The sequence below is a fragment of the Pagrus major genome, chromosome 14 (assembly GCF_040436345.1).
Source record: "Pagrus major chromosome 14, Pma_NU_1.0".
Classification (NCBI taxonomy): domain Eukaryota; kingdom Metazoa; phylum Chordata; class Actinopteri; order Spariformes; family Sparidae; genus Pagrus; species Pagrus major.
The window spans coordinates 23,299,947-23,322,936 of record NC_133228.1 but is presented as its reverse complement, the minus strand read 5'-3'; the positions used below and the strand labels follow the sequence as shown (position 1 = coordinate 23,322,936).

The following is a 22,990-nucleotide window of genomic DNA, read 5'->3' as shown; positions in this document are numbered from 1 at the left end:
GTAAACTGGCACCATATATGATGAGAGCACACTAAAAAAGAAAATGTTGATGTTTTGTAGAGATAGATACTTAAACTCACAATGTGATGGACTATTAGGGACACATTCATAAAATTACCCTTATTTTCTTTAACATAAAACATCAGTTAATACAGCTACATGATTGAGTTTTAAAAATCAATTTTTCCAATTTTATTGTTATTTTCAAGGGTTAAAAGGTTAAAAAACTTAATTGAAAAAAATAAATAATACATTAAAGACAAGAGAGGTCACATGAAAACAAATTGTGTACAATATATACAATACAATAGACTATTATTGTAGTAATCGAATTATTAATGTTATATTATGCATGTGTAGTCATAGCACATACACTAAAGATTGATCATGCTTTGCGGTATATACTGTGTATATGGTAGAGGCCATTAGGATATAGTGTATAATACGATTAGATAAAAACATAACGTAGTAGTAATAGTAGAGAACAGGATAAAGAAAGATTTTGCATCAAGTCTGTGAGTCATTTATTTAATTTTTGTAGTTTTGGTCACATTTAAACTCCAGAAACATTCACATTAAGTCATTATACACTCCTCAGAATTAGTTAGGGATATTGGGATATTTAAGTGTTTCACTTGATTGTTTATTCTGTGACATATCTGAATTATTATCTTGTGTTTTGTGAATATTATCCCAATATCGATTGTCAAAGCACTTTAACTCTGTTTTTAAAGCTGTTTTATGAATAAAGTTTATTATTATTATTACTATATCGAAATGATTAAATGAGTTAAAGGTACATTCTGTATATTTTGCCACTTGCAGTAATATAACTCTTGTTTCTGTCTGTCTACGTCAGCCACAGCCGCGGCTGCAGTGTCGGTGTTCGGCCACCAGGGGCGCGACACTCACTGAAGTCTGCGACGGGTCAACTGAACAGTTGCTACACAGAGCGACTGTTAGTGGTTCAAATGTCCGCTAAACTGGAAGATAATCGCTGTTGAAGGATATTATTTAATCGAGAGTAACTAGAAAAGGTAGGTAAATTAAGGTTACACTTTGTTACGCCCGTGTTTACTGCTGTAAGAATAGTAGAAGCAGAAGTTAGCAGGTGGTTAGCGGCGGCGTGCTAGAAGGCCGCGGAGCCTCGTGTTTTCCTGACTAGAGTTGAGCGGAAACGAGGAGCAGCGACGCGGCCGTGAATCGCTGCTGTTCTCCGGTAAAACAAACAGATTTTTACACATTTTCGTAAGGTTGGAAACCGTCACAGGTTTTACTGAGGGCTTTTGTTCGTACGGAATATTGTACATTAGCTAAATTGTTTTATGTGAGGTAACGTTTAATTAGCTTGGCTAACGCTGAGCTTCTCAAGTTTCTGTAAGTTGGCTAACGTTAACTAGCTAATTTATGATTAAGTGTTATGTCGCAGTTGCTTTTGCATTTAATAATTATATTTTGGCGTTCATTTTGAAATCATACCCTGTCGAGAATGTTAGGTGTTAATGTGATTAAACTCAATTTAAAGGTCGACGTGTTTTTGTTTTTAGCATGCAAGCTAATACACAAGAGGAGCTAATAAGTTAGCCTATTGCTACACATTGGGTTTGTTTTTCGATGCTAACTCGTGGTCGTGTCACTGTCACAATTGTTTAAAACTAGCTTTTAATGTGCAGATAAAATAAAGCTGCCACATTAAAACAGCAGACGAAGTCCAGCTTTAGCATCAACAGCGTCCACAGACTGTGTAAGAGCTAGCTAACTGTTTAACCTCTGCAACACAAGTTTCACTGTTTTGTTTTTAAATCCATCAGCTGTTTGAACCGTACGTGCTTATAAGTCATTCATTGGTGCAAGTGAAGGTGTAGTGAATCAATCCTGACATGGTGGTAGTGTTTAGTGTTTAGTCTGCCTCCATCAGGTCTGTTGCTGTAGTAGAAAGTGAGAGAGGGAGTGGGAGGAGAGAGCGGAACAAGTCCGGGCATATTTTCACTGTGTGTGTTTTGTGTTGTGTTGTGTGAGTTCAGCAGCTGACTGACTGTTTGTCTGTCCTCAGTACGGCGTGTACTCGTCATGTTTTCTGTACAGTCAGGCTGACATCTGCCCAGACATATTCACACACAAGCCACACAGGGCTAACCAGCATGGGTTGGGTCTGAGCATGGTTAAAAACACACATTTTGATATTTCTGGGAAACGTGCCTCTTTGATCAGTCACTGGGAATAAGATGAGAAGATTATCATTTTTTTAATGTCAGTGTTGTGGTTAAATAAAGTGTATTTACTGGGGATGTTAATGATGAATGATTAATCGATTAATCAATGTCAAGAATTTAACAATTAAATAGATTAGAATAATAATAATTACAATATCTTATACAAACTGATATTATTGCATTTTAGCCATTTAGTAACATCAATGTAGGTTGGATTTCATTGGGCCAATTTGTCATTATTTTGTGTTATTAAGTTGTTACAGCAGGCGATGCACATTTGGCCTCAGCTTTTTAACCACCATCATTCACAATCAAGTAACTTTGTGTTTACTTTATCTGTTTTTTTAACTCCTAATGTAGCCTACTCTAATGTAGCATCGAACATAGATCATGTCAGTGGTTAAAATGGTTTTCTACCGGAAAAAACAGCCAACATATATCATTTATTATTAGCCGATTGGTAAGGCATCCAACTATTGATTAAAGATTATTGATTATTGCATCCCTAGCATTTACTCATGAATATTGAACTAATCTCGCTAATCGTTAATCATAATCTACATAATCATTTTTAAAGTTAATGCTTTTATTAGCTGTTTGTATTTTATCAAACATCAATCTCTCTTACTCATGTTCTCTGATCCAGCTGTCATGTTAAGTGGCCCCATGCTGGCTCTCAGCCTCCAGGGTCAGTCTGTCTGTCAGCTGCTGTTTGTAGTTAAAAGGTTAATTTACAACCTCCCACATTGTTAGGAAAATAATTAAATAATGTGGCGATGCAATCAAGTAGAACACAAACGCAAGACAAATAATTAATCTGCTGGTCACAATTAATAGATAAGTCTTAAAATGTAGAAATATGAACAAGTAAGTGTGACAAATGCTCATCACAATTTCCTAGCGCCCAAAGTGACGTCTTCAGATTGCTGCTTTTGTCCAACCAACAGTCGAAAACCCAAAGACTCTTCATTTGCTGTCATAAATGACAAAGAAAAGCAGCAAATCCTTAATTTAATTTATTAACAATCTTTTATGATCAGTAGGTTGTTGCAGCTTTAAATTTGTGTCCTCTGTCTGTGAAATGTTTCCTTTATTTCTCATTTATTAAACTCTCTAAATAAGTCCCCATATGAGACTAACATGCTCATTTTTTCTCATATTTCTCATAGTATTTCACTCCCAGTCAGACAGCAGTTTGAAAAACATGCCCAGACAGCCTTTTGGAAAAGAAAACAACCAATTACAAGAGTAGTAAAAAAATGTTTTTGGGTGTGACCACATTTAATGCGATGGGCTGAACAAATATATTACACGGAAAATTATTCCTGGTTGGTATTTTCTTCCACTTCTCCATTTTCCATGAAGTCTGAGGACCGTCCTGCTGTGGAAATATACTGAGGTCATGTCAGTGTTACGTCTATGATTGCGCAGTGTTTGGCCCTGGTCAGCACTGGGTAGTATTCTTGTGGTTAGTGTGGTTATCAAATTTTGACAGGCATGAGTCATCCTGGACTAGTCTCGGCATGTCTGTACAGATCTGTGTGAGTAAATCAGCTGTTCCAGTCGGTCTACACATGAACATACAACATGACTGCTGCTGACTCAGCCTGGAGTGGCCCTGTTAGGCCCTGATAGGCCCCGGTCAGGCTAGGCCGGGCCATAGGCTGGTCTAGTCCTGACATGTCTCAGCTGCTCTATAAGAGACTGCAGCTCATCTCTGCTCCACTCTGACTGCACTTTATCTTTTTACTTGCACAGGATGGACTGCTGATACTTTCTACACTTTAAGTACTGGTAAGATTTTAATTTATATCATGTCCAAAAATACTGTGTGCGTGATGACTAACTGTATACTATTAATAACTCCTTAAAATGTTTATCTGCTAACTTTCTGTGGTAAGTATTTACAGTAACTCCAAGAAAATGTAATCACAATGAGCTGTTTATGTTTTAGTTTGACACATTTGGAGAGTTTGTTCTTCAGTTCATGTATATCAGTGGAGCAAAGTTCATTGCACTGAAGTTTTTCAACATTTTCAAGTGTTTTTGTCTGCATTTGGGATTATCTTTGAAATCACTCGGCCAGAGAATGTGCCTGCAACATGTTCAAATAGATTGTTTTGTTCAAACCCAAAAAAGTATAAAAAAAACAACCAAATAGTCACATTTGAGAAGCAGAATCCAGTGTTTGTTTTGGGAATTTAACTTGATAAAGATGAATTAAAATGATTACTTGATTATCAAAATACTTGCCGATTAGTTTTCTACAAATGGACTCATGATGAAGGATCTAATGCTCCAGAGACCTGTTGCTTCATCTTCATGGTCATTTTGGAGGCGCTAGTTTGTTTAGTTTGTTTCTCAGAGACTGCATCTTAATGAACATCACTGTAAATATGCCAGACTGTAGTCATCTGTAGTCCCTGACCAGGTGTAAGGTTGGTAACCTAAACTCTAGAGACATGGGCAGCAATAAAAGCTGTAGTTGTAGATTGTGGTGCTGCTGACTTGTATTGCTTTGTACTCAGTATTTCCAATATTTGTCCTGCACATTTATGTTGTCAAGGGCTGATGAAGCATTAGAAACACCTCTCAGTATAATGCAACACAAACAAACAGCAACACAAACTACGAAACTAGATGGACATAACGCTGAGTCATGGTGGATTTATGACGAGGATAAGATCTGAAGTTAGTCATCTCTGTACAGCTTTGAACACTCAGACAGGAGATGATTCAACTCTGTGGTCACACCGGATTGAATTATACTTAACTATTTTGTGTTCATGGTTACATCAGGCCACAATGGTTATTTGGTTGTGCCAGACTTCAATCTCTTGATGAACGTTAATCACATCGACATTAAAAGGATTACTGAGAATGAATGAGGGGAGTAGAAATTGTGGCTTCTAAGATTTGATGAGGGATTTCAGAGGATTTGCATTCGATGAGTGGATTTGATCAAGTTTGAGCTGAGATTTCGGTTCATAAGAGAGGTTTGTCTGAACACACTGTCAAAGAGGAGAAACAAACATCTGGTACCTCAGCTGTCCGTACCTACTTAGTCAGAGAAAGACTGTGGGTTCAGCAGCCTCGAGAGGAATATACAGGATGATGATACATTGAATTTTTCCTTCATTTCCTCAAGAATTTGTAGAGTTGGTTTCCTTGAAGCTGCCATAAATCAATACTCCTGCACTAGAATACAAAATGACTGTCTTTATCACCTCACCCTGCAGACTCCCTCCGCTGTCTGAAGTTAAACCACCTTTGATCCACTAATGGCAGACAGAAAGTATAGCTGGTGAACATAGCGGAGCATTTAGTAGCTGAAAGAACAGGACATTTTTCTCATGAGGTGGTTTAGACCAAAGCAGAGTTTAAAGGAGAGAATATTGGACCAGAAATATGATAATAATTGCTGCTGGGTGTGTCAGTAGGCAAGTATTTGTGTAATATTGGTTAATACATAAATATACTTGCTTAGCTTAGCTTGCTTAACCCCTCCCGCATGGCCAAAGGCAGTAAATGCAGTACTAAGATGTTTTTGTATCCGACTGCGGGCTGTCAGGAGACGTCACACACCTACAAACTAAACGTGGCGTGATTGTAATAGTGGATCATTCTGTAAGAGGCTTTTTAATCCTGTAGTTTCTGTCTATACTCTGATCAAACACAAGAGCAAACACTGTCAGCACTGCCAGCTACAGCCGCTAATGTGCTCGTTGCTTCATAATGGGCGTGTGTTGATTTTAGTAACAGCTTAAAGGCATTTTTAATTGGTTAATCCATCCACGAGCTTGTTGTTGTCTGTTGTAATTACTGATATCAATAGGAATTACATCTGCGGGGAAGTACTGAAAAATATGATTATAATAAATAAATCTAGATCAGTTTGTCTCTAATGGTTTTGCAACATCCTTTCCTAATTTGGAAACCGTATTAAATTGTATTGTAAGTGGTGTTATTCCTGTGTAAAGTCACTAATGACCCGTTTGCGTGCAGGAACCATCAGCTTCACCATGTCAGCTGACGGGGAGCTCCATGCCGACGCCTCTGACGACAACAAACTGGTGAGTGAAACTAGTCATTGTCTTCTTCACTGGCTGTCAACTGAAACTGACTGTTTCCTGTTTGACTAAATGTTTTTTTCATTTTGTGTGTTTAGGTCAGACCAAAGGTAGAGTTCCACACTTTACTGCAAGATGCAGGAGCCACTAAAGATGTTTTCACCATGAAGGAGGTACAGCGATGTTTCCTGGAGCCGTGAACCTGTAGAAACAATAAACTCCCACTCAAGTTCCTAGCCATTTTAATGCTTTAGTCAGTCAGGGATGTTGTCTGTGCTGTCTGGAGTCTGATGCATCTGTGGCTTTGCAGGTGATGTTCTACCTGGGTCAGTACATCATCCAGAAGCAGCTGTACGACCAGAAGCAGCAGCACATCGTCCACTGCTCCCAGGATGCACTGGGGCGGGTGCTGGGAGTCGACAGCTTCTCCGTTAAAGAGCCACGGTGAGGTTCAGATTCAATATCACAGTTTAAGTTTCTGTCGGTAATTAAAAGCCGTCAGAAAATATAAAATAAGCAAAAACCTTTATGTTGAAACTGGAAACATGTTTCTGTTTCAGAGTTCTGTTTGCTATGATCACCAAGAACCTGGTGGCCGTGAAGAATGAAGGTAGGACTGCTCTTCTTTCTCTTTGGCTGACAAACTTCATCACGCTCTCTGACTTAATGGGCTCGTTCCCAGGAAATCCACGAGTGCCGAGTGCTCTCTAAAGGCACTTCTGGCCACACAGAGTCAAACCATAATGTGCTGATTTGCCTCTCCATCACCTCTTTAACCGTTTGTAACCGTTGTACTGAGTTTTGAGAGAAAGGTGTTTTTAAAAGGCAAAAAAAGTGATCCTCTGTTGATGTTTTGCAGTGTATATATTATTATAATGATAGAAAATAATAGAAACTTCTTTTGCGCACTTAAATGTCAATACTGTTTAAACCCCATTAAGAAAATTGGGAGATTTAAGTTCAGAAACATAACAAACTGGGTGTTGTGATGGGGAGGTGTTAACTTTATTATATGACTGAAGTCTGGAACATTTGGGTTCAGCTCTTCCCTCTTTTATTCCTTTTTCAGCCTCTCATTCTGTTTCTTCTCTTCTGTGTCTCTTCTCTCTCTTTACCCCTTTTTATAAACCTTGTCATGTAACAACAGTCAAGAGTTTCCTCTTTTTTATTACCTCTTTTTCTTCATTTCCTCTTTGCCATTGCGCTCGTTCATGCACGTCTTATTTTTACCCGTCACTCATCTTCTTTTTCTGGTTTAGCTCCCCTCCCCCTCCTTCTTCACAGTCCTCCTCACTTTTTTTTTTTAAACCTGTCTCCTTGTTCTCTTCCTGTTGCTCAGATTGAGAAAAAAACTAACCGTCTTTCTCTCTTTCTCATAGATTCACTACCAAGTTCGAGTGAACCACACAGTAACAGTCAGACAGACAGAGGGACGGAGGTGAGACACACAAACACAGTCTTATAATGCAGCTGGGAAATAATGTTGTGTTGCGCTGCATTCAAAATATTTTAGGAGCTTTGTCACACATGATTATAGTGTTTGTCTGGTTTGAGCATAAAATACACACTTTACTTTAAGATTCACTTCATGACAGACTTTAGGATTAAATGTCCTGTAAACAATCAGAAGAGGAGGCAACTTGTTGACAAAACTGAAGAAGAACAGCGAGAAGTAGCATGGAGTTATGCTATTGTTGTAAAACCAAGAACAGCAGCAAACAGCAGGGATGATAGTGCTACTTAAAACAAAAAACAACTAAATCTTGGTTAATTACTTTTAAAGCAGAATTTAGTAAAGACAGTAACACTTAAGAGCACATAGAAATTATCATCCTACAAGGTTTATAATGGACAAAAGCAAGGTAAAATAAAAATTACGTGATTTTTAAAGGGAGTTGGGTGATCTTCTCCCTGTACAAGAAACAAAGTAATGAGTTATAAACATTATTTTAAATATTCACTACAAAATAAGAGACTGAATTTGTGTGTTTTGTTTTCAGGAGGCAGATTCAGAAAGTCGCTCTTCATCACCGGAGAGGAGGAGCAGGCGGCGAAGGAGGAGGAGGAGCTGCCGGAGCAGTGAGCCAGGTGAGTTTCTCCTCTGAGGCTCCGCCCCCCCTCATTATATACCCTAAACAAACCTGAGATGTTGTGACTTAAACCCCGCCCACCTGATCTCCTCAGGACCCTCCCACAGTGTGGAGAATGATGAAGATGAGGAGGAGTCGGAGGACGAAGAGGAAGGAGAAGGGAGGAAGAGGAGGAGGTCTGACAGCTACTCCCTGACCTTCGATGACAGCCTGTCCTGGTGTGTTATTGGTGGATTGGGGAGTGGGCGGGACAGACACAGCAGCCAATCGTCTGACTCACACAGCTCGGTGAGTATTACACACACACACACACACACACACACACACACACACACACACACACACACACACACACACACACACACACACACACCAGCTTTTATTTAATTAATTAGTTGTTGTTGTTTTTTAACGCTGACTGTGTGTGTGTGTTTTTAGTCTGGGAGGTCAGAGGTCACAGTTGCAGCCTCAGACTCTGAAAGCGACAACTTCAGCGTTGAATTTGAGGTCGAGTCCATCGCCTCCGACGACTACAATGAAGACGACGCCTCTCTGTCCGCAGACGATCAGGTAAAAGCCATTAAAATATATTTTTAAATCAACATGTAACTTTTTAACAGTGGTTTTGCAGAAACTGTACATAATGTTGCTTTAAATCAAAGTATTGCTCTTTACCAAAACTCCGCCCCTTTTGTTCACCTGTCTTGTCTGTGTCCAGGTGTATGAGGTCACCATCTTCGAGGCAGAGGATGAAGACTCCTTTGATGAAGACACAGAGATCACTGAAGCCGTAAGTCAAACACACACTTCAAACAAACACAAATACACACTTGTTGTTGTTCTGAAGGTCTGACTGTGTGTGTGTGTGTTTCTCTCTCAGGACTACTGGCGGTGCGCTAAGTGTGACGAGTTGAACCCCCCTCTCCCCAGAAACTGTCTTCGCTGCTGGACGCTGCGCCATGATTGGCTGCCTGAGGATATAACAAAGCCCGCCTCCTCCAGTCCCAAAGCCCTGCCCCCGAAGCCAACCGACCAATCAGAAACCAAAGAAGCTCCAGGTATGTCCTAGCATGAAGAGCTTTTGAGGAGATTTCAAAGAGATTTCCAGCATATCTCCAGATCCTGCTGCTGTTTCGTCTCACTGTCTTTGCTAGTAACTGTTGCACAAGCTGGTGATGATGGATTGGTTGGTTTTGTCTTGAAGGATCTGATGTCGAGGAGAACGAAGGAGTCGATGTTCCAGATGGGAAAAGAGCCAAAACTCCCATCTTGTCACAATGCCTGAGTGACTCCACCCTCTCTGCTCCTGACTCCGCCTCCTTGGCTCCCAACTCCCAGGATCCCCTCTCCTTCTCCCAGCCTTCCTCCTCCTCCTCCTTCTCCTCTCAGCAGAAGCTCTGGACTCCTGACTCCCAGCCCTCATCCTCCTACTCCTCCTCCATCGACTCCCAGGAGCTTCTCCCGTCTTTATCTCCACCTTTACCACCGCCAACTCCTCTCGTTCCCGATCTGGAGCGCAGCATGTCGGCTCCTCTTCCCGTCGTCCCTGATCTGGAGCGCAGCGTGTCAGCGGAGTGGCGTCTGCCGGAGTCGTGTCTGGACCCGTGTCTCATCTGTCAGTCCCGGCCGAAGAACGGCTGCATCGTCCACGGACGAACCGGACACCTCATAGCCTGCTACGTCTGCGCCAGGAAGCTGAAGAAGAGGAACAAGCTGTGTCCGGTGTGCAGGCTGCCGATCCAGTCCGTCATCCTCACCTACGTCAGCTGAGACGCACAGTCTGTCCTCACCTGGACACCCACTCGTACAGCAGAAACATGTATGACAGATTAGCTAATTCTCTTTGCGATAACCATAGAATTTAAAATTGAATAATTACCAAATAAACATTGAGTTTCATGTTTTAGTTTTATCTACATCCCCACAAGGCACATGTCCGCACTTTCTGTCAGTATGGGTCGATAGGAAGCTGGCATTACTCTTTATTTTTCTTATTGTCAAGACCAAAACCAACAATGTTTGAGTCCATCGCTTAATGCTTTCTGACTTCCCTGTCAGTTCCTACTGAAGGTAAACGACTCACAGGCTTGGTAAATGCCTAAACAGCTGAGGACTCGAGTTTTAAGCAGGCCTGCGACTAACAATGATTTTCTTATCGCTTAATTTTCCCATTTTTGTCAATTACTTTCAGAAAATGCAGAGTGTGAAATCACAGGCTGATGTATTCAACTTCAGCTATTTTGTCTGAACAACCATCCAAAACTCAAATATATTAAATTTACAGATACGAAATGGAGAAGAGTGTTTGGGGACTATTTTCAGTGGCGGATTAATCCGATTGATTGATGTGTTTTTAATAGTTTTTGGGCAAAAATGGAGCGCGATGATGCAAAATACTTGTTTGAACATCAGTTCAATGTTGGTTTTGGTCTTTTTTAATGGGAAAGGTAGAACATCATCAGACTCATCCATTAAATGATACGTAAACCTCAATGATTAAATTATTTTTCATCCTTTTTTAATCAGCTTTCACCTGATCGGTTTTCATCTTCGTTAACTGAACTTTTTCACACTTTAAAAAAAAGGGGGGCACTCCAAACCCTCCTGTTTTCCATCTGACACCCTCTAAAAACTGATTGTACGTCATCTTCTCATCTGAATTTGGGTTAAAAAAAAGTCAAATCAGGACTCTCCAAAATGTTGGAATGTCCCTTTTACGTCTTGCCCATCATCGGTAACGCTGCTTGTGGTGATGTTTTATTTTGTGGGTTTATAATTTAAAAGATATTTCCTGGAAATAATTCTAATGATTGATTTGATACTAATTGTACGAAAGAAGTCTTGAAATTCATGATTTTTGGCAGTTTTACTCCAGAAGGAGAGAAATTTAACATAAAAGCAGTTATTTAGATTTATTTATAAGAATATCAAGTTTACACTGTTTTCCCTACAATGAGTAACAAATAACTTGGTTCTTTCCAGGAGACTTTTTGTAAATTATTAAGAAATTATTCTAAAATTATGGACCCACAAAATAAAGCTTTACCCTTTATTTTATGTTTTCTACAGGTTGTGATTTCCGAACGCTTTCATTGAAAGTTTTGTGGAAAGAAAAATGTCATTTTGTCATAAAAACACATTTTATTTATTGGAAATATTTTCCACTTACGTGATTTGTGTTCTTGTCCTGGTGAGCACTGACTTAAAGAATCACCAGGTTAAACTAGAAATTGATTATAACCTCATCAGTTGAACAAATAATTAATCCAAATGACATTTTCTCTTTCCAGGAAGCTTCCAAGAAAATTATTTGGAAATAGCAGAAGTGTTACCCAACATCTTTATTATTTATTGAATGTTTATTTAAGATGCTCGAGTTTATTTAAGCAGCCGATTTTGTAAGAGCTCTTTAAATAATAAGATGAATATATGAGATCTCTAATTTCTGATATTTTCTGTTGAGAGTTTTGTGTGAAGTGAATAAAGTTTAACTTCTGTTAAAATGAACGTGTCGTTTCTGCTTCATCACCGTTTGTAGATGCTAAAACTTGTGCTCACATTGATTCTCGTGTTTCAACACATTTATACAGAAAGTTAAAGAAACGCGTCAAAACTCATGATGTGACGAGCTTTTTTATTTTTCATCTAGCTGATTTGGACTGTCAACTTAAAAATGTGAGGATTCCAGGGCAAGTTCTGAATTGTCTTTTTTGTATGATTTCTACGTTTTTTTCGGTATTAAACTAATCCAGTAATAGTTGTTTGTATAATCATGGGCATTCTGCTAAGAGGAACTCCTAATGGGTAATTCGGCAATGGTTCCTCCTGCCCAATTTCACCCATAGGTGCGGCAGCACCTGCACAATCTGAATGAACTCCAGCAGGAGCTGGCAATGAAATGACATTTTTGACTGGGGAATTAAATGATTTGTGTGCTCGGGAGGGGCCTACAACAGGTGCTACAGTTTCTTTCACAACCACCTCCTCTCGCTTTTGTAGGGAATTGACCTGAGCAGTGAGTGCGCACTGTTGACGGACAGGTGATTCCAGAGTAGTGACAATCTTTACTGAACTACAGTACTGGCTGTACAATGCCCAATGTCCACTACTAGGACAATAAACCCATAAATGAACAAACGCCTCCCATGGATGTAATAAAAAAAAGCCTCTTCTACAGGCCCCAGGGAAATAAAAAAGTAAACTGAAGGTGTAAACGGGCCTGGGTTTTAAAGGGTTCCCAAAAAAAAGTTTCCTCACTAAAGATGTCGGCAGCCCAGAAACAAAATAGGGCCCAAATGGACCAGAGTTCTGGCTGGCAATCTAGGGGGGAATGAGGTTCTTGGTAATTCAGGGAGTGAGTCAGCGTGGGCCTGGGCAGATTCAGTATGAGGGTGAGAGCCCCCGTCGGCCGTTTCCCACCTCTTTTAAGCCTTTCAAACAGGGTGTCGTCACACCCTGATTGGCTGGGAGGGAAACACCCCAAGCTGCTTCCACTCCTCAAATCAGGAGTCAGTCCCCCCACCTGTGCACAGGTGCTCTGAATCCCCTGTGATTAGTCATGAGGGAAAATCAGCCCAAACAAAGAAAAATAGCAAGTCAAACAATTGTACTGCTACGGGGATATAATTATCTTTCATGTCCATCGCGAATAAACGTCCATAAATCCGCTTAGAAATCATAGAAAAAAGACGCTTCAGAACTCGCCCTGAAATCTTCACATTTTTAAGTTGTTTTCAGTATTTAAGTAATCCAGTGACATTAATCTGTACATCAGTGGGTATATTGTAAAAAGGATGTGTTAATAGCTAATTCGGCATACTTTTAATGACACAGCAACAGCACATTTGATGAGCTTTTTTATTTTTCATCCAGCTGATTTGGACTGTCAGCTTAGAAATCATAAAATAAAGACGCTTCAGAACTCGCCCTGAAATCTTCACATTTTTAAGTTTTCTTTGGTATTAAACTAATCTGGTGATAGTTGTCGGGACATCCTTGTTTCATTATCATAATTTGATCCATATGGTGTAGAAAAATTTGGAAAATTCCTATTCCAGTTAGCCGAATACTAAACTGGAAGTTGTCTGTATCCATTTTTCCTGATACGTCCGTGCACCAGACTGACCTCTAACATTTAAACCAAAATTAGCCCCAATTTAACCTCGACGTACCTTAAAGCATTGGAGAAAAGATCAAAACTAGCATAAAATCATACTAAAAGTCAAAGATCAAGTGTTTATTCATCACCATGTGCTTATGGACTCAACATCATACCTGCAACTGCAAAGAAAAACGACAGACACCAAAACAAAAGACACCTTTCCATTTGTATAAACATCTTTTATTGGATATTTGGACTTCCTAGATCTGGATTTTCTGCCCACTTCTCCACTTCCTCAGAAGAGTCACCGACTTGGGCTCCAGTCCAGTCCAGACCAGTCGCTTCCTGGTTACTGGTAGTGCTGTTTCTGTCTGATTCAAAAGTCTACACTTGGTCCAGTCCATCCAAAACCATTTGTTTCCTACAATGATGTTACAAGAATAAACAATGGGGAAAGCTGTATTTGATGTACAAACTGTTATACAATGGTATAAACACATTTAAACCCTCGTGATGTCGGTAAAAACATCAGTACCAGTGGGCAATTTTCTGTATGACATTCAAAATCTCTCAAAACCGTTGTTTACTTGTGCCTCATAAAACAATATTTTTCAAATACGCTTCAGTTTAACATCATTAAAACACACATACATCTACTTACAGTGAAGGCTCAGTTCCCTGTGCTGATCCTTCATCCAGTCATTCCACATCAACATTGTCCTGTGCCTCTGAAAACCACTCGACTAAACATCACATCCTTTTAATATTTACTCAACTGTGCTGAAACATGGGGAATATACAGATAACAGAGCTGTGTGCGACTTAAACAAACACTTTTCTCAGGTTTTGTGCCAAACAAGTTTTCATCGTTCACAATCCAGTACGCTAGGCCAGTGGTCTGTAAATTAATTTACCACAATGTTGACAAATATTTCTGTGAAATCTCGACATTTTCTCAAAAGGATGAGTAGCAGAAAGTCCTGACAAAGGGAAAAACATTAGTCTGTTTTCTTTTGCTTTATTTCGTTGTTAATATTAAGAGAGTGTTAATTGCAGCCGTCCGCATGAAATAACGAAATACGCAGAAACACGAATTGCTGCAGAGCCATTGGTAAGAAATAATCCGCCATCTCAGTTTTTACATTCGGCTGTCCAAATTCAAAGTCCTTCCATCTCCTAGGTAGCTAATATTAGCCTCTGTAATTAAAATGTTATTCTCAGAAAGGATTTCTGGAAAGTTAATGTGTTCCTGTAATTTTCTATCTAAGAAATAGGTATCGAACTGGATAATAAAAAGATGAGTCTTCACGCTAAGCTAGGCTAACTACTCCAGACTCCAGCTGTACTTGATACATGAGTGGTATTAATATTCTGATTTAACTCTCGGCAGAGAAAGCAATAAGCAACTTTCCCAAAGGTCACAATTTGATTGTAAATACCTTGAGTGATGCTTTTTCAATTTTAATTACAACTTGGACGTTGACATGAACTCTACATTCAAGTGAGAAAACTGGGAATTAGCCGACTCTATCTCCAACATGAAATAAACACGGAGGAGGACTCGGAGGAGGAGTAATGCATTTTGAATGCTAACAACGTGAATAAGTGCTAAAATGTTACTATCCAATTATATTTTAGGGAAGAATAAGAACAGAAAACAAGTGTTGTAGACACGGAAGAAGAATTCCTTTGTGATTAAACCAACTGAGTTACAGGAGCTAACATAACAGGTCAGCTAACGTTAGCAGAGTGGGCGACACTCGAGGGTTGGGCTCCACCAACTCCACCTCTACATTCATGTGTTAAGTCCTTCCTTAGTTTGTAATTACTAAGCAATTTCAACCCTGATTTACTAAATCCAGTTGTACCATTAAAACGTATGGAAGGTTTTAGAGTTTGTGTGAAAACACATGAAAGAAAAAAAGATTTCGGGTGAAAATAAAAATTCATGTGTGAAAAAAAGTGAAACAAATTCTTTTTTCATGTGTGAAACCTGTTTACATTGTTTTTAGGAGAAAAATGTTATTTTTTCAGGCATTTAAAAAAACAAAAACATTTAATTCTCCTTAAATTTTTTTTTCCCCACTTGGTTTTATACATGGAAAATAATTCTCCTGGGAAATGTTTTTGAGAAAAAAAAATTTTTGAAAACAAAATCTCCTGGTAATTTTTTTGGGGGGGAAATTGTTTTTCGCCATCCCAAAAAATTTACGAAAAAACTAAATTATTAGGGAAATTGTTTGGGAGGAAAGGGAAATATAATAAAAGGATAAAAAATATTTATTTGAAAAAAAAAAAATTATCCTGGAAACATTTTTTTGGGGAGAAAAAGAAAGAGTGGGAATACAAAGAATGAAAAATAAATAAAAATTCTCCTGGAATTCTGTTTGGGGAACATTTGTTTGGAAAAAAAAAAATTCTCCTGGAAACATTTTTTTTGAGAAAAAAAAAAAATTAACAAAAAAATAAAAATAAAAATGAATCGCCTGGAAATGTGTTTTGGGGAAAAAAAAAATTAAAAAAAAAAATTTGAAGAAAAAAAAAGTTTTTCATTTGGTGTCACACATGGAAAACCTTTTTAAAATTTTATGAAATTTTTTTTTATTAAGAAACTTGATTGAGAAAATTAAGATTATCCTGGCAAAAGTTTGTTTTTCATCAGTTCTCAAGTTATAAACAGAAAACTAGATCAGAAAATGATCACCAGAAGAAAAAAAAAGATTTTATCTGCACTTTATCCATCAGTCATGTTTTTGTTCTTTATATACGCCTGACACTGAAGTGAATGTTAATAAATTGTTCTTGACTCAATGTTTTTTGACAGCACCAACTTTGCCCTCTCTGAAATACTTTATAATACTTCCTGTTTTACATTATGATCTACCTGTTACGAACAACAAACATGCACTTTTGAGACATTTATGTGACCTCTTGACACCTTTATTTGGCTTTTACTTTCAAATCTACGTTCAGTTCTACTCGTGAAGGCACTCACCGGCAGCAAAAAGAAGGCAGAAAGAAGTTAGCGTTGGTGGAGGAATAGAGATAGAGATGTTTTGAAGAGATTAGTGGATCCAAAGGTCTTGTTTTTTACAGTTTATGAACTATTTGTAGATTAAGCAGCAAAATGTGAGACACCATTTTTTTCCAGAGGGATTCTGGAAAAGATCTGAACATCAACAGCAAATGTGGCAGTTTGCTTTGAAAAGCTGGTGAAATCTGATGAAATACCTCCAAAAAGTTTCACATTTCAACAGTTTTTTTTCTTTTTTTTTTTTATAAAAGTACCACCAGATTATTTAATACACAAGTGTTTGTTCCCCTTATTTCTCATTTCTACACTCATCAAACATTCAACTCAAATGACAAATGTCCAATTCTTGGAACTTACACACACGACAACACACACGAAAGTTTATCCTTGAAGTTATTTGGCACCAAAGTGGCTTTCAAAAACAAACGTCTGAGAGAGAAATGCCCACAGGAAAGCTTATGAGAAGTAAAAATGAAGAAAGCTAAGATGCATTTTTTTCAGTCTTTGTACCTGGAGGTCATCCGGTGGCAAATTGTAGTGAGAACCTCGCAGCGTGTCCATCCATCGAGATATAGTACAAAGACACGGCGTCAGCCTTAAGGTCGTATTGCTTCAGAATTTAAAGATGCAGTTTGTAAGACTTGCAAACCTCAGAGGAGTCAATAAACCCAACTTCAAACAATCTCCCCAAAACAAAACACAAAGAAACTTCGGCAACAGAAATCTTTTCTCTCCCGGAAGGCGAGTGGGTTCATCATCCAAACTTACAAACTGCATATTTAATCTTTGATATTAACTCGAGCACTACATAAAGCACGTCGTCTGGGCTCAGAAGGCAAAGAATAATGTAGATACACGACGACTCTATTGGTGACCATGATTTATATGAAGCATAGGAGTTATTTTACACTTGAGGTGTGTAACGGCACTTAAACCAAAGACAGCTCTAGCACGTGGTCCAAAATTCACTCATTTACAGACTGAAAGTTGATTTTCTGACTCCCATATTTCTAATTAACAGTTGACATAAACACTCTGCTTTATGGATCTTTTAAAAATACTTCTTGAAAATGTCGACTCCTAGGTTTTAAGAGAACATTAATGACACTGATGCGGATGAAAACATTTTTTTCGTCAGGGTTTTTGCAGGTTTGAGCAAAAAAAAGAAGAAACTAAACTAAACCAGTCCATTTCTGATTAAAGTAACAGATCGCCCAGTTCACTCCCCGTACTGATGGAAAGTCAGGTGAAGTTTCATAGTCCACGAAACATTTTTTGGAGCTTCACAACAAAACAGCGTTGCAGCAAGTAGCTGGAGTCTTGTTTTAAAATGTTAAGAAACAACCAAAAACAAAAACATAACATGGCTCCATACAACTCGACAACTGTAATTCAAGTCTTTTGAAGCCATTTTAAAAGACGTTTTTTTATACTCTCAATGCATGGTCGAGCTTGTGTGCGCTAACGCTTTTAGCTTAGCAGCTACAGTGAAGATTTCGGCTTCAAATCAATTCATTTGGGATCTCGGGGGTTCTGTAAATTGGATTACGCTGGATGAGCGATATAATGTAACAAACCAGAAATGTTTTGTGGACTAAAAAACATAACCTGACTCTCCCTCAGCATGGATGTGAGTAGATAATGACTGTTTTTTTAATTTTCAGGTGAACTGTTCCTTTAATCAATACTCATCAACATTATGAAACATTGAACGGGCAGAATAAGGAGGAGGCACATGTAGATCCATAAAGTCTTTTGACATTTGCACAAAAATACAAACAGAAAATTCTTGTGTGAAGTGTTTTTGCCTTTTTTGTCACGTTTGTGTGGAATGAAAGAATACTGTGTCTGTGTCTTTATTTTTATCTGCAGCTCTAAGAAGACTGTCAATGGACAAATAATTACTAATAACTATTCAAACCCTTGTTTTAGATTTATTTTAAACCTTTTCCAATGATCCATGGATACTGTCTTCAGAAGACTAAACGTATTTCCTCGTATGTGTGTTATGTGTTGCTGCGTTTTGAGAAAAAAAATCTGAATTTTGCATTTTTAGAAAAAAGTGTTTTGAGAAAATATTTTGAATTGTGATGTCATAAAGAGTCAGAACCCCCATAAGATTTTCAGTGGCCTTAATCCTCTTTCGTAGGTAGTCTAGTCACATTGGTTGCATATCTTTTGACGTTGTGCAGCTCTATGATCACTCTGGCAATGGACAAATTGGATCTTACAAAAAAATGATTTAATAATCTATTTTCAGCCTTTTTAAATGACCCCTTGTACCTTGTCTTCAGAAGACACTTAAGTCATTTCTTTTTTATGTGTGCAGTTAAAAAGCAGAAAAAATGCAGCGTTATATAAGAAGGAAGTATTTCAAACGAAGTGAAATTACACAGATTACAAAACTAAAACAAATCACACTTAAAAAAAAATGTGTTTGGCTGTTTAGAGCACATGATTATTAGGCAGTCATGATTTTTCACAGAAAGTAAAAACAGAGTGGCATCTGCGTTGATAACTATTGAACACACACTCATACACACACACTTCAGCACAGGATGTGACATTATGGACGACCCTGATTAACACTTTATGAAAGAAAAAAAGAGGCACTGTCCATTAAAAAGATGAATTTTCTTGTACGTGGAAATGCAAAGCCACTGCTTCAAGCCTGCATACAAAGAATAATAAACAAACTAAATGGGATGAAATTGAGTCATCGGCGTAGAAACACATATCGCATATAATCTGATATGAAACACAACATTTGGCCGTGATACAAGAAAAGTCTATCACTGATTTTTGGACTTCGTACCCTGAATTCACTCCTTAATTGTGCCATCAAAACAAACAAAGACCCTCGAGTGGCCAGTGGTGTGTACCGTAGTGGGTTTTCATTGGTTGATTATTTTAATTTGAGCTCGCTTCAAGGTAAAAGATCATCCATTTCAGGCCTTGTTGCTGACGAGGTCAGATTTCCTGGTTACCAGACAGAAAAACTGACCTCAGATCAGTGTTTACATCCACAGTTCATAAACTTTGCTGTAATACGATGAGGAAAAAGTGGTCACAAAGCATCCTGGAGCAGCCACACGTCCAACCAAAAGGGCTGAGTATCAAAAAGAAAATATTTGGTAATGTCTCGTTACTTCAATTATCCAAAACATCTTCAATCTTCATTCCTTGTGTGGCACTTTCTTCTTCAATCCTTAAAATGAAAAAATTAAAATTTGTGGTGTAGAGAAGCTAACACAGAAACAGCCAGGTCCGAGGATTACACAAACCGAACGCCCTAGCTACGATTAAAAAAATAACCCTTTGATTTCACCGTCTGCAGCCATTTTACGGTCATTTTGCATACCTCCGCGGTATTTGTTTAGTGGAAACAAGCCGTACAACTGTAGTAGATATCAGCGCTTCACTTTCCACTTTAACACTTCATTTGTCCATAACCCCTCCCCCTTTCAGTCCATATATGGTCAACAGCTTCCTGTGGCCCCACTAGCCCCTTCCACTTCAGTCCTTACATGGTCAAACATTCGGCAGAGTCCGTGAGCTCATCCTCCTCTGAGTCCTTAAATGGAAAACAACATCCTGTGTTTTAGTAGCCGTTAGCTCCGCCCCCTGACCCCTCCGTGAGGTCAGAGGTCAAAGGTCAGTGACCTTGTTCTCCAGGGCGGCAGCGATCTGTTGCAGGCGGAGGGTGAGCTGTTTGTTCTGGGCTGCGGGGTCCTCGTCCAACGACTGGATGATCTGAAGGAGACGATGACACAAAATTTAAGATTCTCATATTTCCATTTCGACCAACAAAATAAAGAAATGTAAATAACCAACAGAAGCTAAATATACAACAATACAATTGTAAACAATAACATTTTACGATTGAAAGACATTTCTCACCACATCGTAGTACTTGCTGGCGTACTGGTACAGCTGATGTAAGGCCACCTGGGTGTTCAGCTTGTCTGTGTGTTGCTGCGAAGTGGAAACAAATGATGAAGTATTAAAACAGTTCAAATCCAGCTGTGTTTCCATTCAAATATAAAGCAGATTATACAGGAATGGTTGTAATATTCATTAAAAATAAAGCTCCAAATATTCCCACAAACTTCTAGCGAGTCAGATTCATGTTCATTCGCTGGTTGAAGAAAAAAAAAAATAGCCAGATCATAAAAAGCAAATTCATCTAAGGATTCAAGTCTTTACTGATTATACTGGGTTTGTTACTGTTTGTAGGTGATGTTTGTCGTTCTTCACTACATTACAACTACTACTGGTGTTTAACGCACCATATTTATCTTCTGAAATGCTGTGAAGTATAAAATAGCAAAAGGTAGTTGGTCAGGAGGTGGTTCTTACCCTGGACACTTCAGCAAGGTGTGTGTTCATGTCCTGGTCACTGACTGGAACCATCTGTCGGATGCCTTTGTAATAACTGTGAGAACACACAGATAATACATATATATATATACGTATATCAAAGTTTGTCATTATTCATAACATGCAGTCGAATAATTCTACTAATTGTTACAGTAGAGTTGTTCAGTTATTTCCTCCTGATCTCTTTGCGACACCAGATAACATAAATACACACATTAGAGCTGCCTGACCTGCTGTCAGTCACCTGAATCTGATTGATGCTGATGCAGGACGACAGTCACCTGATCTAACCAATCAGCGATCGACCTGTAAGTCTGTATGAACTCCTGTTTACCTCTGTTGGTTCGTGTGTTATAAAAGTCGGCGTGAACCAGAAATAAAATGCATGAATGTGTCATTTTTTCTGCTTGGTCTGGACCAAATGAACCAAACTACAGGTGTGAAAGCAGCTACAGATCAATTATTAATATCTGACAACTGCTCAGTGAAGCATCAGAAGACCTTCAAGACCTCCAAGGAACACTGTGGAAGATTTTAAAACCCATTCATGCAAATATAAGCATGTTCCTGACACTATAAAATAAACGGTTCACTAATGGACCCAAAGATTTGTTCATTTTCTGTATATGTAATGCCAAAAACTCACTCGTCCACCATCTTCTTGTACGTTGAAATCTCTTTTGCATAGAGCAGCTTGTTGCTCGGAGACTCCTGCAGAAAGAAATAACAGATAAAAGATCAGTTTAAGGCTTCTCAGATCATCCAAAACTTTGTTCTCTGTGGAGTGAAGATATATTACAGAGAAAATCCTCCCTTGGATGCTCCTGCACTGTTAATCATCATCAGTCTGTGATGTTCAAACAGTCCAGGGTTCATGTCGTAATTAACTCCAGTTTCCTTCAGAGACTTCCCGTGTGTCCTACAAAGACGTCTGACAAAAGCCAGCGCAGGATTGTGGGTGTGCTTTTAGTTAAAGATATGGCTTACAAATCATAAAAAGAAGCTTCAGAACTTGCTTTAAAATCTTCACATTTTCAATTTTTCTTGAGTATCAAAATAATCTGGTGATAGTTGTCTGAACAGCCATCAGTTCATTTCAAACAGGGAGTGGTGATAGCTAATTCAGCATAATTTTAATGGCACCAAATTGCCAAAAGTAACCAAAAACAGGCCAGAAACTGGGACATTTGATAAGCCTTTTATGGGGTCTTGCTCCCCTGATGGCTTTAATTTTTTTCTTGCTTGCAAATAGGTTTCTGTCTAATATTTTTGACTCAACATGTTTTCACACATAAATCACATTTCACACTGAGGTTGTTTTAAATGTAGAAGGACAAGCACCTCCCCTGGAGGTAACTCTGAATGTGGTTTCAGACTCAGAGCGTACGCGAGACAACAAGACGACACCACAACAACAACAACAACTAATGTCCATGTGGTTCACTGTAATCCAAATGACATGTTTTGGCTCTCTTAACCTGCTGATGTTAGCAGCAGATGTTATGAACACACTGTCTGTTTCAACTGATCCAACCACAGAACTAGTAATCACAACATCACCAGACTCCCTTAACAAATCACTCAATTCTAAGAGTTATTGACTCTTAGAGTTATTCTAAGAGTGACAAAATTCTTAATCATTTGGGCCTTCTTGCAAATTTGGCAACAAGATGTCTTTCTTTGCGTAACACTGTGTCTGTTTGTTCCAGTGATGTATGTGTTTATTTGCATATAAAGCAGAGAAGTGCGATCCATTTCCTGACTCTTAACACAGTTTGTATGCTCTTTATTTGTTTGTACTGACTCTGCTGAGTTTGTGCTCCGATTTGGTGCAGGCGTCCATGAAGGTCTGAGAGATGACGTGCAGCGAAGCGTCCACCACCTCCGTCACGTGGACGTCGAACATGAAGTGAGGGTTCCTCAGGATGTTCACCCAAAACCTCAGAGGCAAGCTGAGGACACAGAACAAACCTTTTTAAAACCTTTTAAAGAAAAGTAAAAGTACCTCAAACTTGTAGTTGAGTGAATGTACTCAGTTACATTCCTTCACTGTCAATTTCAGACTTTTCCAGACTTTTTAAAGACCTGCTGACACCGTTTCC

The 22,990-nt window shown here is 38.7% G+C and overlaps 2 protein-coding genes across 3 annotated transcripts in view; one reads left to right on the top strand and one right to left on the bottom strand.

Moving 5' to 3' along the window:
• Window positions 1-903: 903 nt before the first annotated feature.
• mdm2 (MDM2 proto-oncogene) lies at window positions 904-11,876 on the top strand. 2 transcript variants are annotated; one of them, XM_073480499.1, is made up of 13 exons: window positions 904-1,037; window positions 3,972-4,007; window positions 6,219-6,286; window positions 6,382-6,456; window positions 6,594-6,727; window positions 6,844-6,893; window positions 7,663-7,721; window positions 8,284-8,371; window positions 8,468-8,661; window positions 8,812-8,943; window positions 9,092-9,163; window positions 9,254-9,431; window positions 9,578-11,876. In XM_073480499.1, the coding sequence occupies exons 3-13, from the start codon at window positions 6,236-6,238 to the stop codon at window positions 10,141-10,143; spliced, it is 1,599 nt and encodes a 532-aa protein (XP_073336600.1). In that variant the 5' UTR covers window positions 904-1,037; window positions 3,972-4,007; window positions 6,219-6,235; the 3' UTR covers window positions 10,144-11,876. The 2 variants fall into 2 exon arrangements, with proteins under 2 accessions (XP_073336600.1, XP_073336601.1); XM_073480500.1 differs by lacking the exon at window positions 904-1,037 and having other exon boundaries at window positions 3,894-4,007.
• A 1,822-nt stretch (window positions 11,877-13,698) lies between these two features.
• Window positions 13,699-22,990, bottom strand: part of LOC141008247 (plexin-B2-like) — a 179,298-nt gene continuing 170,006 nt past the window's right edge. Inside the window, exons 40-44 of the mRNA XM_073480510.1 lie at window positions 22,693-22,840; window positions 21,535-21,599; window positions 20,868-20,943; window positions 20,409-20,483; window positions 13,699-20,261 (exon numbers count right to left, since the gene is read on the bottom strand). Coding sequence (XP_073336611.1) covers window positions 20,157-20,261; window positions 20,409-20,483; window positions 20,868-20,943; window positions 21,535-21,599; window positions 22,693-22,840 — 469 coding nt within the window. The 3' untranslated portion in view covers window positions 13,699-20,156. The remainder of the gene's footprint in view (window positions 20,262-20,408; window positions 20,484-20,867; window positions 20,944-21,534; window positions 21,600-22,692; window positions 22,841-22,990) is intronic.

Excerpts from the sequence above, each read along its gene's own strand:
- mdm2 (XM_073480499.1), top strand. The coding sequence starts at position 6,236 with ATGTCAGCTGACGGGGAGCTCCATGCCGACGCCTCTGACGACAACAAA. Across the intron at positions 7,722-8,283 it reads AGACAGACAGAGGGACGGAG|GAGGCAGATTCAGAAAGTCG; the intron begins GTGAGACACACA and ends TTTTGTTTTCAG. Across the intron at positions 9,432-9,577 it reads AGAAACCAAAGAAGCTCCAG|GATCTGATGTCGAGGAGAAC; the intron begins GTATGTCCTAGC and ends TTTGTCTTGAAG.